We start from the raw sequence: 18,332 nt of genomic DNA, 5'->3' as shown, positions 1-18,332 counted from the left end.
AAAAAGCTTAGTAGATGTGTGTATATATATATATATAGCGGGATTCATTACCAACTGAATGTAATTATCAACCACTCTTAAGATAATTAAAAGTAACACTAGCAGGTATCATATAAGGCCTTATTAAATTCAGTATAAAGTACAGAGCAGTTCCTAGGTGCATTCTTTCCTACAAAGGGCACCATAACCCTAAGGAAGAAAAACAAGATTTGATTAGGAAACATTCTGTTAATTCTAGAACATGGGGTGTTCTTCAACAGTAATGTTCAAAGTGTGGTTCACAAAGCAGCAACTTGTTAGAAATGCAAAATTTGGGATCCTGTACCTGGGAGGAGGCTTCCTGAATCTGAAATTGAGGGTGTGGGTTGCAAACTATTCTTTCTTTCCCAAGCCCGTCGGTGATGTTTATGCTTGATAAAATTTCATGGGACAGTTCATTGATTTCCATAAGAAATTAACGATGTAAGAAAATAAGAAGAAGAATTTTATTATGGAAAAGAGGGTGTCATTGTTTTCACTTGCCTTCTCTATAAATGTGTGGATCACAACATTTGCTTTTCATTAAAAGTATTCAGATACATATACATATTTGAAATACATGTGCCTATACCCTACCCCCAAAACAGCTCATTAAGAATCTCTTCCACTGGGACATGGGCATCAGTATTTGTTAAAATATCACTAAGTGTTTAGTGTGAATGATGAGGGAAGAAAGAATATATTTTCACCAAGCTTGTGAGGTGGGCAGTTTGGGGCCAGGGGAAGAAGGCAATGAAAGAACTTGGGTGATAAGCAGCTGTCACTTGCAAAACAACTTATTGTTAATGAATTGGGACTTTAAAAATTTTTTTTATTTTCATAGGTTTTAGGGGAACAAGTGGTATTTGCTTACATGAGTCAGTTCTTTAGTGGTGATTTGTGAGATTTTGGTGCACCCATTATCCAAGCAGTATACACTGAACCCAATTTATAGTCTTTTATCTCCCACCCCCTTCCCACCCTTTCCCCTTGAGTCCCCAGAGTCCATTGTGTCATTCTTAGGTCTTTGCATTCTCATAGCTCAGCTCCCACTTATGAATGACAACATAAGATGTTTAGTTTTCCATTCCTGAATTACTTCACTTCAAATAATAGTCTTCAATCCCATCCAGGTAGCTGTGAATGCCATTAATTCATTCCTTTTTATGGCTGAGTAGCATTCCATCATATATTTATGTACCACAGTTTCTTTATCCACTCGTTAATTGATGGGCATTTGGGTTCGTTCCACATTGTGACCCAATGCTTTTAAAATAGTGTGTGTGTTTGGCCATGGACATAAGCCAGAACACTAGAAAAATTGTTTACTGAAAGCCATCTTAGTTTCAGGAACACAAAGGAAATGAGGTAATGTGTGAAAAGAACTTCAAAAAATGTAAGGCATTTTGCATAAAGACATTAGGTGTTTTTGAAGTTTCTATTTAAATGTGGTGGTCAATTAGAAAGATTTTATTTTTTTCATTTTGTGTTTGCCTTGAAAGCATTTAGAAGTATGAGAATATATAATTCATTTTGTAAAACACAATGTGTTGAACCTAATAAGATCTTTCTTGGAAACTGAACATTATCCTGGGTTTTGGAGGCATCCCATTGAAATTTAGCCATGATTCCATATTCAGCAAATTGTTGTGGACCCAGATACATCTTCGCTGACCAGAAGTCTTTCCAGAGTGGAAGATTTTAGTAAATTTACAAGTCAATCTTGTAGAATTAGATAAAATGCATTCTGTTTTCCATCATTTGCTGATATCCCCCCACTGCTAATTAAAGGAAACACAATCCATACTTGATTTACTTATGTAAATGTAGATTACAAACCAACAACATGATTTTAAGAGTCTTAAGAAGTTGAGGGCTATTTTGAATGTTTACTCTTGGAGAAATGTATATTTAGGTGTCCTGGGCAACAAGATCAGTTGTAGAAATGGCTGGTGGGATCACATTGGTCATTAAATTCAGACATCACACATAATCAAGCAGATTTATCTCAGGGTATGTGTAACTCAACATATGAACACCATTCCACGTATTTCCCCAGAAGGCTGGCATGGTGGCTGACGTGGTTTGGCTGTGTCCCCACCCAAATCTCACATTGAATTCTTATGAGAGGGACCCAGCGAGAGGCAAGTGAGTCATGGGGGCAGGTCTTTCCTGTGCTGTACTCATGGTAGTGAATAAGTCTCATGAGATCTGATGGTTTTAAAAAGGGGAGTTTCCCTGCACAAGCTCTCTTCTGTTGTCTGCTGCCATGTAAGACATGCCTTTTACCTTCCACCGTGATTGCGAGACCTCCCCAAGCATGTGGAACGGTAAGTCCATTAAACCTGTTTCTTTTGTAAATTGCCCAGTCTCAGGCATGTCTTTATATCAGCAGTGTGAAAATGGACTAATACATTGGCTTACACCTGTCATTCTAGCACTTTGGGAGGGCAAGGCAGGCAGATCGCTTGAGCTTAGCAGTTTGAGACCAGCCTTGGCAACATGGTGAAACCCTGTCTCTATAAAAAATACAAAAATTAGCTGGGTGCAGTGGCGCAAGTGTGTATTCCCAGCTACTTGGGGATGCTGGGTCAGGAGGATTGTTTGAGCACAGGATTGCTTGAGCTAGAGATGCCCAATGCATCTCAAGGGTGCAGTGAGCCGAGATGGCGCCACTTTAGCCTGGGTGACAAAGTGAGATCCTGTCTCAAAAAATAGAAAATATTTCCCCAAAGGGGACATATGGCTTAATAGTTAGAGTTATTGTTTGTAGTGATGAATAGGTTTGGAAATAGGTAGTGGTGATAATTATACAACATTGTGAATGTAATGAATCCCACTGAATTGTACATTTTAAAATGATTAAAATGGCAAACTTATCCGACACACAGATAAATAGATATAGATATTCATAGATATCTTCATATGGTTTTCATTCTTTTTTTATTGTTGTTGTTGTTGTTGTTTGTTTGAGATGGTACCTCCCTCTGTCGCCCAGGCTGGCGTGCAGTGGCATGATCTTGGCTCACTGCAACCTCCTCCTCCCAGGTTCAAGCTATTCTCCTGCCTCAGCTTCTCAAGTAGCTGGGACTACAGGACCGCGCCACCATGCTCGGCTGATTTTTGTATTTTCAGTAGAGACGAGGTTTCACTATGTTGGCCAGAATGATCTTGAACTCCTGACCGCAGGTGATCCGCCTGCCTCAGCCTCCCAAAGTGCTGGGATTACAGGCGTGAGCCACTGTGCCCAGCCTTCATATAGGTTTTAATATTAGTTTTGCTTAAAGACAATTTGAGGCAGCACAGCATAAAGTACTCCCCACATTTTATTTATTTAGCTTTAATTGACAAGTAATAATTGTACATATTTATGGGGTACATACTGATGTTCCAATACATGTAATATACAGTGATCAGATCCAAGTTAATTAGCATATCCATTATCTAAAACATTTATCATTTCTTTGTGTTGGAAACATTCAATTTCCTCCTCTAGCTATTTGAAACTATATATTATATTATTTTTAACTATAGTCACCCTACAGTGCTATGGAACACTAGAACTTATTTCTCCTGTTCCCCCCGCCTCCCCACAAAGAAATAAAAGAGGCCAAATCTGACACATGAAGCAAAAGGAACAAAGACATTCAGGTCCTGGAGTTGAGCATAAATTTGACCTCACAATTTCTGGCAGATAACGCAAAAGGAGAGAGAGAGAAAAAAAAAATTGGTTCTGGGATTTGCATTTCCGGCAAGAGAAACCTTCTCCCTTTTCCCTCTGATTCTTGGTGAAGAGTAGTTATGATGTTGGAGATAAAAGGAGAAGATGGAAATGATGGTTCCTTGTTCTTTCCTTCTGCAGTCGCTGTCAGCTTCGCCTGTAATATTAACAGTAAGACAGCAAAGCCTGAGACCACCTCACTAAAGACAGACCCTTCCCATTATGTGTCACGGCAGCCTTCACCCTTGAATCTAGAAAATACTACCTGGGCCGTACTAAGTTTATTCTTAAAAGCCTAACACCGAGTAGCTACCGCTGTCCAATGCATCTGCCCAAAGCAGTACTCCCCAAATCCTGAATATGCATACAAATAACTTTTCAGTGTTCATGCCTACTGCTGAATCATACCAACAGAGATGCTGATTTGGAAGTCAGCGGTGGAGGCTATGCAGTTTAAATTTTTACAGACAACTCAAGGTTGTGTGGATATATCCTGAGACAGCTCAGCCCTCCCAGGCTGTTGGTACCATAGGGGCTGGGAGAGATTGCCCTCACCCCGCAAACACCTTCCAGGATGCAGAACAGCTCTTAATAAATACGTGTTACGGAAATAAAGGAATGCCCCCGTGCTTGGAAGTACTTGGCTGTCTCTCTCTGTCTCTCTCTGTCTCCCTCTCTGTTTCTCTCTCTCTCTCTCTCTCTCTCTCTCTCTCTCTCTCTCTCTGTCTTTGTCTCTGTCTCTGTCTCTGTCTCTCCTCTCTCTCTCTCTTTCTGGTTCATTTTCAATGCCACTGAGTCATACAGTGAGAAGCAGCTTAGGGTGATTAACAGATTGAAACATCAGGGGAAAAAAGTGAATATGTTTTCATTTGAATATCTATTTTTAACTCTTTCTGACTTTGTCAAATGTGGCAACCTTGAGACTGTTGCATTGATAATGAAATAAGCCTATGCTATTCTTTGGAATCATTTTAGACATATACATGTCATATATATATATATATACTTACCATATGTGATCTTGTTTGACATGCCTTTTTTTGTATACAAAAGCACATGAATCACCATGCTTCAACAATGAAGATGTTGTGTTTTGGACTAAAGGCACTGTAGACACAACATGCTATTAGCATTTTTCTTAATCATCACTACCACCCAGCCGTTAATAAGTATCTTCCTGCACAAGATAATAATAGCATCTCACATTTCCATGAAGCTTTATAATGCATGAAGGTCTTTCATATTCATCGTTTTGTTCAATGTCATAGAGAGAGGGAGCTTCAGTAACCTCAAAGCCCAGTGTGCAGAGAGAAGAGAAACAGGTTGATTCAATCATTTGGCCACAGTCCTAGGACTCTTGAATGTGTGTGTAACTCAGACAGGGTGAAAATCCCAGAAGATACATCCCCATCCCAAGGGCACCTACCCAGGTTCAATAACTTGGTTACAACCGACACACTTTGGATGATGCTGCACTCTTCACAAACACGTATCCAATACGAACCCAAACCAGAGCAAACATCAAATCCCCACTCCTACCACATATTCACATCTTGTATTGCCACCGAAGCGTGCAGCACCCGGACAACATGTGTCCAGAAGATGCTGAATGTCTTCCACCCTGACTGCCACTAACTTGACTAAGCCAGGACTGACTTTCACCTGGACGACTGCAGTGGACTTCTTCCAGACGCAGCCTCCTGCAGTCCCATCCACCAGTGGCTCCTGTGAGCTTTACAAAACCATAAATCCTATCCCATCACTGCCATGTTCCAACTCTTATGCCTTGTCATTGCTTTACAATAAAGTCCAACATTTTATTCTCCCTTCCATGTGTGAACTCACTTTGCCTACTCCTGGAATACCATTCTTTCACATTTCCTTGCTAATTATGAGTCGGCTATACCGGGACTCCTTCTGTTCTCCTCACCCTTTAGACATGTTCCCATTTGAAACTTTGCAACTTGTAATTCTTTTCAGGAATGTTTCCCTTTCATCATCTTGTAGCCACTTCCTTGGCATCATTTCCTTCCATTTCTACCTCTTCAGACCGGCTTTGTTTAGAAGAAAACAATAGGAGCAAATATTTGCCAGCTGGGGTTATGCAGAAGTTTCTTACCTAGAACACAAAATGTAAGAACCGCAAGAAAATGTATTGAGGGGGCCTTCAAGACACTACGAAGAGCTCAGAGAGCAAGCTTCAGATTGAGAGAAAACAGTTACAACCAATATAGCAGAGGATTGACTTGTGTCTAGAATATATACAGATATCTCCCAACTCAGCTATAAGTCAGGCAGCCTGCAGAGCAGCAATCCTCAACATTTTTGGCACCAAGGACTGATTTCACGCAAGATAATTTTTTCCAAGTAGGGGAATGATTTCAGTATGAAACTGCTCCACCTCAGATCATCAGGCATCAGATTCTCATAAGGAGAAGGCAACCTAGATCCCTCACATGTGCAGTTCACAGTAGGGTTCATGCTCCTATGAGAATCTAATGCCACCGCTGAAGTGACAGGAGGTGGAGCTCAGGTGGAAATGTGAGTGATGGGGAGTGGCTGTAAATACAGATGAAACTTCCCTCGCTTGCCTACCACTCACCTCCTGCTGGCCCAGTCCCTAACCAAAACTGGTGCCATGGCCTGGGGCTTGGGGACCCCTGCTGTAGAGGACAGAATAACAGCCCCCTACATATGTTCACATCCTACCTTATGCAATAAGACGGACTTGACTGATGTGATAAAGATTTTGAGATGAGGAGAGTATCTTCAAGTATCTAAGTGAGCTCAATGTAATAAAAATATCCTTATAAGACAGAAACTGGAAGCTTGGAACAATAGAAGATCTGAAGGTGAAACAGACGTCAGACAGAGATTAAGATGCTATGCTACGTAAATATATATATATGTGTGTGTGTGTGTGTGTATGTATATATATATATATATATATGTATGTATATATATATATATGGCCCATGAGGATTGCTTTGTTGGAGCCTATAAAGGTTTGTGAGACAAAATTTCTGAAGAGGAGAATTGTTACTGTGATGGTTGCTTAAAATCTAGGTTTTAGAGATGAGTTTGACTGTAGCTGTTCTGGTATGTGATCCATTTAATGGTGGGTTTTTTTGTACATTAATTCTCAGAGAAAAATCTTGGCCCCAGCTATTTAAATCTCTCCATAAATAAAGACTTCCAAGCACCACTGGAACAGTTATCAAAAATGACAAATCGTTGGCAATTCTAACAATAAACTTCAGTATAGTAAGAGATATAATGGGACTCTGTAACTGCTCTCAAATCAAACAGCCCTCCTGCTTAGTGAAAACAGAATGGCACTTAGTGAAAATCAAATTGCACTGATTTCTCTGATGCAGTCTCAAAATCAAGCCACCATTTCAGGTTTTGTTAGAAAAGTTGCTGACTTTGGGCTTAGAAAAGGCATCCCAGGTATGCATTGTGGTTGAGGATAACAGGAAGATGAGAGTTAGGATGTAGCTATCTTCAAAAAGAAAAGCAGAATCTAACATTAAGAAAAATCTTAATGTTAGAACATATAAAAATAGTATAAATAATTAAGAACTTAAAGAGGCACAGAGTTTGGTTAAAGCAGCAAGCCAGCAGGACAATTTTAGTGTGTAGCTTAAGGTACAATACATGCATAATTTGCCCTTCCTCAATTCTAGAAAATACTGTCTTTTTCAATAACCTTTCTATTCCTGAAACTAAGCATTCCACTGGGATTTTAGCTATTTTATATGCGGTCATATTTACTTTGCTGCTGTGCATGTGATTACATCTAAGTTCTAATTCATCTAATATATGTGCATTACTTTAATATTTCATTCATCTAATAGGAATTCTAATTCATGTAATACAGTGTTGTATAAGTTGTCTTTTTACTTATATGCATTTTACAGTGCCCTGAATAGCACTGAAGTACAAAAGATGTGTCTTAATATGTGTTTTGTGTCCATACTTTGATGGTGAAAAATATCACTTTACATTCAAATGAGTTTTAAAATACTCTCATTAAAAACAAATGAAAACGTAAATGAAAAAAAAAAAAAAACCTTTTCTGTAATTTTTCAAGATATCTATGGAAATGCGCTGAACTACTGCATCATTTCCCCCAGATTTTGCTTGGGTCATCATGGCTACTTCATACATTGTTGAATGAGCATTTTCCATAAATTTCATAGCATAAGTAAAAGCTATGATGTGCTTTTTGCCTTGTCTTTCTCTTCTCACTTTAAATACTTAGTAATCAGATTAAATAAATAATACCCCCTTTATGCAAAATTATTCACAAATAAATGATATCTAATTCATTCTTTGAAATACCATCAGAGAACACACCATCTCTCTACCATCTGTACAATTTTAGAGTCAGAGTCTAATTTGACCAGCAGTCAACATTTTCCCTTTGGACTCCTTTCATATATTTGAAGGACATTTCTTTGTTCCTAGTATGTGTACATGAAGCAAAACTAAACTGCATGGCTTCTGATATTCATGAAAGCAGGCTAGTAGGTAACCATTTCTGAACACATTCCACACCAGGCACAATGCTGTTTCTTGTACATTGTCCGGTTGAGTTCCTCAGCTTGCTACGGGAGGGCTACAATTCTCCTCCCCATTTCACGTATAAAGAAAGTGGGACTTTGAAATCTTAAGTCATGTGCTTGAAGCTTTACAATAGATTCCACCACAAGTATGTCCGACTGAATCCATTGCAAGCAGTAACTCCAAAAGCAGTCACCAAGCAAATGCCCTTCGTGTAAAGTGATACATTCTGTAACAGAAATTCATTGAAAGCCATTTACTGTGTTGAGAGAATAAAGATAATCACACAGGACACTTTTGGAAAAGGGCCCCACATTGGTAGAGAGATATGGCCAGGTTCTACCTGAGTATGCAGGCGACCCCTGCAGAAGATGCAGAGATTGACCTTCAGGTCACACTGACCTTTCAAATGGTGCTGGGTCCATCAGCTAGCGGTGCAGCTTTGTGTGCGGCCATAGTCCACAGGAAGGTGTGCTCAGGCAAGGTGTTCAAGGCAATTTATGGTTGCCGGCAGCCCTACAGAGGGCACCCTAGATCTTGGGGACTTCATATAAAAAGGCAAGCATATCAAAATGCAAGGCATATTCTGGAAATAGCAAGTGTTGTGGTGAATTTGCAGGCTCAGGAACATAATTAGGGCATCCCTTGAGAAGGCCACATGGGCCCACACAGAATGATGCTTGGATTTCCAGTAATGAATTTGTTTGTCCAACACACTCACTTTATTGTGTGGGTGATTGTTGTTGCTAAAAAGGAGATTTAAATTATGAACAAAATATAAACAGATATTAGCAATAAAACGTGAACATTCCCTATAGCCACATGCTTCGAGATAATCACTCTCCACTGTTTGAATTCCTTCCAGATTTTGTTTTTTAATAAAATAAATGGGCTGGATGCAGTGGTTCACGCCTTAATCCCAGGACTTTGGGAGGCTGAGGCGGGTGGATCACTTGAAGTCAGGTGTTCGAGACCAGCCTGGACAACATTGCAAAACCCCATCTCTACAAAAAATACAAAAATTAGCCACGGGTGGTGGCACATGCCTGTAATCCCAGCTATTTGATGGGCTGAGGCAGGAGAGTCACTTGAATCCAGGAGACAGAGGTTGTAGTGAGCTGAGATTGCAGCACTGCACTCCAGTCTGGGAAGCAGAGCGAAACTCCGTCTCAAAAAAAATACATAAAAATATAAAATAAGATAAATGATACATACTATTCAGTAGCCCAGTATTTTTTCTTGAGACACCTTAGATGTGTTTCTGTGTCCATGCATGTAAATACTCCTTAGCACTTTATGCAGGCAAATAGCATCTCATAATATGGATCCAGCCGAGACAATCCGTTCAAGTCTCTGACTTGTGAACATTGATCTTGCTGCTATTGTTTGTTTTTAAAATTACAATCCGTGTGAATTGTGGAGCCTTGGGTGGCTATTTTTGTGCATCAGAATAAAGATTTTCATAGAAAGCATTCAAAGAATTAGGACTCCTGGGTCAGAAGTTTCCAATTTTCATTCTCCTGAGTTTTACCCATTCTCTTACACTGGAGACCATCATGATGATGTTGATGGTGTGGAAATTCAGAGGAAACTAAAAGGACGTAGCACCCAAGTGGTTAGGTCCTGGGGAACTGTAGTTCTCATCTCAGGCACTAGGTTGCAGACCCAGGGAGGGACAAGATGTACAAGCTCTTTGAAAAATAAAAACAAAAGGATGTGACAGCCAATTGAATGTGAGTCAGCAGCAAATCTGGAGAAATATCCAAGGAGAAAGTGTTCAGTTGAAAATACTCAAAGTTGGCTGGGCACGGTGGTTCACACCTGTAATCCCAGCACTTTTCGGAGGCTGAGGCAGGCAGATCAATTGAGCTCAGGAGTTCAAGACCAGCCTGTCCAACATGGTGAAACCCTGTCTCTACTAAAAATACAAAAATTAGCTAGGTGTGGTGGCGTGTGCCTGTAATCCCAGCTACTCAGGAGGCTGAGGCAGGAGAACTGCTTGAACCTAGGAAGTGGAGGTTGCAGTGAGCCAAGATCATGCTGCTGCACTCCAGCTTAGGCAACAGAGCAAGAGTCTGTCTCAAAAACAAAAAAAAGACTCAAAGTTGACTCAAAGAGATTTGTTTCCAGGCTGGCCATTCCCAAATTTTCATTTCCATGAAACTCATTTATCAATTATCTTCAAATTTTGATGTTTTATTGTTTAATAAACAAGCTGTATTTATTTTATATTTTGTTCCTAAAATATGATCAATTTCAGTTTTTGTTTTATTTCATGTAATTTAAACTAAAGCACTTAAAAAATACCTATGCAGCTTCATTCCAGATAAATGTGTGGGGATATTATCTATTTTATGAAAATAGTACAAGGAATCTCAATAGTAGTTCATGGGCCCCAGAGTTTGGAAACCTGTGATATAAAAATCATGTGTCTGTTATAATTGTTTTAGATTTTCTCTATTGACATTGGAAATAGACTTTGGTTCTGTGCAATACTGATGTGATAACATGATACAGTTGGAGATTGTATACAACTCATTCCATTTTAAAGTAAAAACTAAAAATAAAAGGCACTGAATTTCAAGCAGCCACGCCTATCAGACAACAGAATTTGAATGCAGTACATCAGCTTCCCTCCCTTCCAGCCCATCCTGTGCAATGTATGCTTCTGTGTTAAATCCTACATGTTTTCAATCAGAAAATTAAAGGTTCACCTTGTAATAAATGAACTCCTGAATAATTTCCTATAACCGTTAAAGATTAGTTTTGCATCTATTTGACTGATTTTTGTTTTTTATGCTTCTGCTTTCATTCTCACCCGATTTCTTTTTGACCTCATTTGCATGACCTAACACAAATTCTGTTTCTTCTCATTGAATTATTTTTATTTAAACATTTCTTGTTTGATATCACTTCTTTAGTTTAAAGGTACACAGATATATGTCTGTGTACATATACATTTATAAACACACATACATATATATGGTTATATATGCATATATATACACATACCAGGTGAATTACACACACTGAAATGGTGAAAGATATTTAACTTCTTTATTCACTTAATTATCTCCTGGTTACTTGTCTCCAAAAAAATGCTTACTGTGTTTATGCAAGGAACAATCTCCTAAAAGAAAATGGATTGTGGCTTTAACGTCATATAACAATGTCTTTTGTTAATTGAAAGAAAAACAATATCTGACCCCATTGGGTTCCTTACCATTGACTTGCAGTGCATGGGGAAACAAAAGACCTGCAGTTATTCTCCTAAGCCCTGTGATATAATTCAAAATGAGAGGAAACATCTACATTATTATCTATAATAAAAATTGGAAACTTTTCTGTTGTAACAACAATATTAAGTCTGAATAGAAATTCTCATGTTTATATGATATTCACTTCAGTCAATATGCAGCAGGAAAAACTGTGATTCCTGGTTTTAGTCCTCTTTTCCATGAAACCTGTTTTTAAATAACCATACTAACTGAATGTACTAGTCTGTTCTCATGCTGCTAAAAAAGACATACCTGAGACTGGGTCATGTATAAAGAAAGAAGTTTAACAGACTCATAGTTCCACATGGCTGGGGAGGCCTCACAATCATGGTGGAAGACAAAGTAGATGCAAGGTCACATCTTACATGGTGGCAGGCAAGAGAATGTGTTCAGGGGAACTGCCATTTTTAAAACCATCAGATCTCATGACACTTATTCACTATCATGAGAACAGCATGAGAAAAACCCAGCCCCATGATTCAGTTACCTCCTACTGGGTCCTTCCCATGACACATGAGGATTATGGGAGCTACAGTTCAAGATGAGATGTTGGTGGGGACACAGCCAAACCAGATCACTGAACATATCTATTGATACCTCTTGTGTGTGTATTTTTGTTATTGTTGTTCCTTCCAGGGTCCTGGATGAAACTTGGCATCAATGTAGCCATTAACATGGATTAATTCACATGGTGCTCGGGTTTTTCCTGAATAGTTTGGCAGACAGGGGCTAGGGAATGAGTGCTGCTGATTGGTTTAGGATTGCAACGATAGGGGTGTGGAAAACAGTCCTAGTGCACCCAGTTGGCCTCTATGTGGGGACACAGAGGAGTCGCTGGTCCCAGTAGGACCAATCAGTTGTCAGAAATGCAAAAGCCTGAAAAGACATCTTAAAAGGCCAATCTGTACTATGCTTATTACCTGGGTAATGAAATAACCTGTACCTCAAACCTCTGTGACATGCAATTTACCTACATAATAAACCTACAGGTATACCCCTGAACGTAAAATAAAAATTTTAAAAAGGCAAATTTTAGCTTCTAGTGACTGGGGAAGTTGCAAATCTTGTGACCTCTGGAATAATGACTGGTAATCATTCAACTAAGCCTACATCTTAGCAGAATTCAGGCCCCTCTCATATTTTAACCTGTGGCCTTTTATTAGTTTTACAAAAGCGGTTTAATTTTAAGAGGGGCTATTATCATTTAAACTACAAGTTCAGTTTCTCCCAAAGTTAGCTTGGCCCATGCCCAGAGCAGTATGGAAGTTAAAGGCAAGATGGAGTTGGTTAGGTCCGATCTCTTTCACTGTCATAATTGTCTGACTGTTACACGTTTTGCAAAGGTGGTTTCAAGATGAAAGGACCTCTTGTAAAGAGCATAAAATTGTTGCATTCATTGTGTACCTGAAACAGGCACTCCCCCTTGTTGATAGTTTAAAAAGAAAAATAATAATAATCTCTGGATGTTGTAATAAATGAAAATTCCATGGCAGAAACTGTGGAAACACCAGCTTCAAAACAGCACATTCATTTGTTAAACTGAAGAGATCCATGGATTGTCATTTCCCTCAGCCAGCCTGTAGAATTTCAGAACGTCAAAGATCAAACCCTCCAATAGGATGCTGTTAGAAGAACTAAGATTTTTGAAGGCAGGGAATATTCCTTAGCCTGCTTTGGGAAAGGTTAAAACACTCTCGTTTTGCTAGGGAGGAAGAGGTGGTGGTGGAAAAGGCCAGTGATTTACTGTGTGTAGAAAATCTTCATGCTCCTCCACAGAAACAAAATAAGCCAACAGGTCATTCTGCAGAATTGAGAAAGAGAGAACAGTGAGTGAAGAAAAGACGTGCTGAAGACAGAATTGTTCTGTTAGAAAATTGCTTGTGCCTTAGGAATTAATCACCTCTTTCTTTGATAGAGGAAGAAAGCATTGCCCTATGGTATTATGGGGCACCCAAACTGACATGATTCGTCATTGTCATATGTACCCTGCATGAAAGGATCTTTTCTCCCAAGCAAATCCTGATGCTTTTTATGGATGACCGTGTCAAAGATGTAGGGATGGAGATAGGTGTCACAGAACATTTTTGGCATGAAGCACTAATTAGTAATTGCTAATTAAATGGGGAGGAGACTTGGGTAATGTCTGAACGTACCCACTAATCGTAACTAATCTCACGTCACATCCCTCTGAACTTTAAAGAAGATCGCATTGGTAGGATGTGTCTTAAGTATCCAACCTCGCAGTTGCAACGCTGCCTCTCTTTGAAGCTGCAGGAGATAGTGACTCCTGATTCAGGCTTGGAATTTTTATTGTCATTGTTGAACGAAAATCGTCCTGTGACTTTCTTTGGAGCCAGGCCATTTCCTCCTTTCCAGCTCAGAGCATTTTTCCACCGGTGCTCAGGAAAGCTCATGGAAGAAAAGCTGGTTGACTCAATTGGTATGCAGCCCCATCCTCTACTTTTTGTTTTAAAAGTAGAAACCAGCACTCAGTCACTCCTTGGAATGCCATCAACTTTGGTTAGGGATGTGCTTTGGAGGAATTGGTTTGATGTTATTTTAGGGCTTAAAGCAGCCTGTCTTCATGCAAACATGACTGCAGGTGGCCATAATTGTGTACTAAGCATCCCTTGAAATTGAGTGAATGGCATAGCTCTTGGAAAAAAGAAATTGTATAGAAGGGGCAGATATCATAGTTGGGTATTTGGGGAAGGCTCAAATAAGGACGCGAAATGGTTTAAAAAAACTTTTTAAAATTCTTTGTCTTTTTGGAAGGCATATCTAGTACAGATTTGGACATAAAGTTGGGTTAAAGTTTATGCAATGAATTAAACTTGCAGGATGCTTTAGAAAATATTCCTAGTTTTGAATCTGAGTAGGAGAGTGTATGTCTTCCGAAACATGACTCCAAAACATCAGAGGAAAACAGTTTTTCCAAGTCAAGCTATTTTTTCAATCCGAAAGGAACAAACAATAAAACAGATTAACTCGTAACTTTGCTATCATTAATACCAAAATTGCCATTTTTCAACTACTAAGGAGAAATTAAGAATTGTATGCCTTGAGTAAAATCTAGATCCTCAACTCACAGAATCCTTCCATTTAAAATAAGGAGGGCCAGCTACTGATATTTTGGGAACAGTTGGAGAGATGTGAATATTCATTAGCTTTTGGGTGAGGTTCAATAATTACATTTTTTTTGTATGTAACTCATATTTTTGCTATGTAGGAAAATAGAGGGGCATACTATTTGTGAGTGGGATCTAGTGGAGTCTGTAACTTACTTTGTTTCTTAAGCGTTAAAAGGAGTTAAAACAAAATGTTAATAACTAATTCAGTGAGAAAAACAGGCGCACACTGCCTTTATATACAAGGACATATTCTTAGACAGACATGTGCACTTACACCCACTGCCCCCCCCGAACCCCACACACACGTACTGTTTTCCCTGAAAACTTTCTTGTAGGAGTCTGTTGCATTTTTCAAAAAAGAAAATGAAAATGTGCACAGAAACTATGCCTTGAACCTGGTAAAATTTACGACGTCTTCTGGGATCGCTTCATGTTATTAATATTTTAGATTCATTTTGCCTTCTATATTAGCCACATGTATACCCAAAGATGCCATGGTATCATAACATCAACCTAAACAGTAACCATTATTTATATAATTATTTCTGCCACAACATTTTTTCTCCTCTTCTTCCTCTAATTTGTGGGGGTGAGGGTTGAGGAAAGAGCGAATGAAGAAGACAAGCTATGAGATATATTTTCAAATAGCAGAGATGTGTATGCACTTTTTATATTTGACCACCAAAAATGTCTTGTGTTCTTTTGTAGGGTTTTTAAGTACCGGTGACCAGGCAGCAAAAGGCAACTATGGGCTCCTGGATCAGATTCAAGCACTGAGGTGGATTGAGGAGAATGTGGGAGCCTTTGGCGGGGACCCCAAGCGAGTGACCATCTTTGGCTCGGGGGCCGGGGCCTCCTGTGTCAGCCTGTTGACCCTGTCCCACTACTCAGAAGGTAATAATGGTGCCCCCAGGGCAGACAGTCTAATGCACTGAACCAAGAAATGAATGGTCAGAGTTCATATCTCAGATGCATGTCCGGGTTGCTAGAAGTCACTCTGGCAACAGAAAATGCCCAAAAGATCAGATGAATCCATCTTCATGTCTTTTAAGTCAGCTTTTGTTCCATTTGCTCTGTCACCCAGGCTGGAGTGCAGTGGCACGATCATAGCTCATTGCAGCCTCCAACTCCTGGGCTTAAGACTTCCCCCATCTCAGTCTCCTGAATACCTGGGACTACTGGCTGATTTTTTAAACTTTTTATAGAGAAGTGGTCTTGCTGTGTTTGCCTGGGCTGGTCTCAAACTCGTGGGCTCAAGCAATCCTCCTGCCTTGGCCTGTCAAAGTGCTGGGATGACAGATGTGAGCCACCGTGCTTGGTCAGCAATATTTTTCTCCTAATTTAAATGTGTGACAATTAGGTGTTGGTTACAATGATTGGAACAAAATAACTACTTTAGAAGTCTCGACACTTTTGTTTCTTTTGCCATTCTGACTGTATTTGACTATTTGAAATTTTAATAACTTCTAGCTACAACTTAGAGTGATATGGAAGAGACAGTATGTGGATAAGGGATGCGGGTGTATAGATTTTGTAACCATCAGGGCTTTTAGCCACATGTTTTTTAAGAAGTCACTTCTCTAATTTATATTAATTCTTTAAATTTTCTGGAAATATTGAAACATGTCTGGTGCATTTGTGTAGAAGCAGATTCTACCCAGAGGAATAGTGTCTCTCTCCCTGACTGTCTCCCTCCATCTCTTCTTGCTCTTCCCCTCCCACTCTTCTCTCTCCCTCTCTCATCCTCTCTTCTCTCTCCCTCTCTACATCCTCCTCCCTCTCCCTCTCGCCCACTCCCTCTCTCTCTTTTGCTCTGTCTCTCACTCTCTCTGTCTCTCTCTCTCGCCTCCCTCTACTGTCTCTCCCCCCTCCCTCTCTCTCTCTCCCTCACACTCCCTTCCCCCCCTTTCCTCTCTCCCTCTCTCTGTCTCCCCACTCTCTTCCTCACTATCTCCTTTCCTCTCTCCCTTTCTCCCCTCTCCCTCTGTCCCTCTCTTTGTTTCTTTCTCTCTCTCTCCCTCCCTTTCTTCCTCTCCTACAAATACAACTTTCAGCAAAGGACCTCCTTCCTGGTCAGGTCAGCATGCAGCACTAGGAGGTGTCCACAGTTTGCCTTCCCCTCTCCCTTCCTCTCTCTCCTGCAAATATGACTTTTAGGAAGGACCTCCTTGCTGGGTCAGTCAGCCTGAGGTCCTCTGCTTATCCCTGTGGGAGCTCCAAACCCTCCCTGGGGCCCTGGTGTTACCCTGGAAAAAGCTGATGTTGGCAAAGCAGAGAAAGAGGAAACCGCAAAAACACATGTGCATCATGTTACCTCAACCAGACGTGCACTTGGACAGGTAGTCAGCATAGGCAGCCGTACCCAACCAGACGTGCACTTGGACAGGTAGTCAGCATAGGCAGCCGTACCCAACCAGATGTGCAATTTGGGAGACCGAGGTGGGCGGATTGCTTGAGTCCAGGAGTTCAAGATCAGGAGTAATCACTTAGGCAGATGGTTATGCTGCCTAAGTAATGGTCAGCATAGGCAGCCACACCCCGAGCCCTGCAGGAGTGACTGAGGCTTTCCCCGGAGGCTCACTCGGTGGATTCCCTGCTGTCCGTTTGTGAAGGAGGCTCCCTGCAGTATCCGATGGGAGACTTCAAAGGGGAGTCCAGAGGAATTTGAGGCAATTGGTTCTGGAAACAGGATCACAAATTCTTGGCTGTGGCCTAAAAGGAAGAAGCAGGAAAATCTGCAGAGCAGATCCAGCCCTGGGTTGAGGCCACGTGCAAATGAATATCCCTAATAGCCATCTCAGTCATCAAGACAGCTTTGTAATTTGTTCTGTATCGTCAGTGGTCTTCAGAATGGCACCACACTGACTGAACCTGAAGTTCTCAAAACCTTCATGGAATTTTTTTTTTATTTTCAGGGAGTCTCACTCTGTCTCCCAGGCAGGAGTGCAGTGGCACAATCTTGGCTCACCGCAACATCCACCTCCTGGATTCAAAACGATTCTCCTGCCTCAGCCTCCCGAGTTGCTGGGATTACAGGTGCCCACCACTGTGCCTGGCTAATTTTTGTATTTTTAGTAGAGATGGACTTTCACCATGTTGGCCAGGCCAGTCTTGAACTTCCTGACCTCAAGTGGTCCACCCACCTTGACCTCTGGAATTATTATTTTTAAAGTTACCAGCTGGATATTGTGGCTCATGGCTGTTATCCCAGCACTTTGGGAGGCTGAGGGGGGAGGATGGCTTGAGCTCAGGAGTTTGAGACCAGCCTGGTCAATGTAGCAAGACCCCTTTTGTACAAAAATAAAAATAAAAACCAGCTGGGCCTGGTGGCACTTGCTTGTGGTCCCAGTTACTTGGGAGGCTGAGGTGGGAGGATCACTTGAGCCAGGGATGTTGAGGCTGCAGTGAACTGTGAGGTTCCACTTCAGTCTGGGTGACAGAGTGAGATCCTGTCCCAACATAAATAAATAAATACAATTAAAAAGCATGTTTCTTTAGAGTAACTGCAGGATTTTCTTCACTTCCAGCACCATCTGGACAAGTTTCTGCATCACTATGCTCCTCAGTGTCTTAATTTCCAAGATAGGACAGATGAGGGTTTCCTAAAATCCTCCAAAC

The 18,332-nt window shown here is 40.5% G+C and overlaps 1 protein-coding gene across 8 annotated transcripts in view; it reads left to right on the top strand.

Annotated features, from left to right (window-relative positions):
• The window catches only part of NLGN4X (neuroligin 4 X-linked), a 347,891-nt gene that overhangs the window by 313,963 nt on the left and 15,596 nt on the right, over positions 1–18,332 (top strand). For all 8 annotated transcript variants that reach the window (XM_005592910.5, XM_005592905.5, XM_074029051.1 and 5 more), the window contains one exon: positions 15,423–15,608. In XM_005592910.5, the coding sequence (XP_005592967.1) occupies positions 15,423–15,608 (186 nt within the window). The remainder of the gene's footprint in view (positions 1–15,422; positions 15,609–18,332) is intronic.

The sequence above is a fragment of the Macaca fascicularis genome, chromosome X (genome assembly GCF_037993035.2).
Source record: "Macaca fascicularis isolate 582-1 chromosome X, T2T-MFA8v1.1".
Classification (NCBI taxonomy): domain Eukaryota; kingdom Metazoa; phylum Chordata; class Mammalia; order Primates; family Cercopithecidae; genus Macaca; species Macaca fascicularis.
This window is presented reverse-complemented; position numbering and strand designations above follow the sequence as displayed.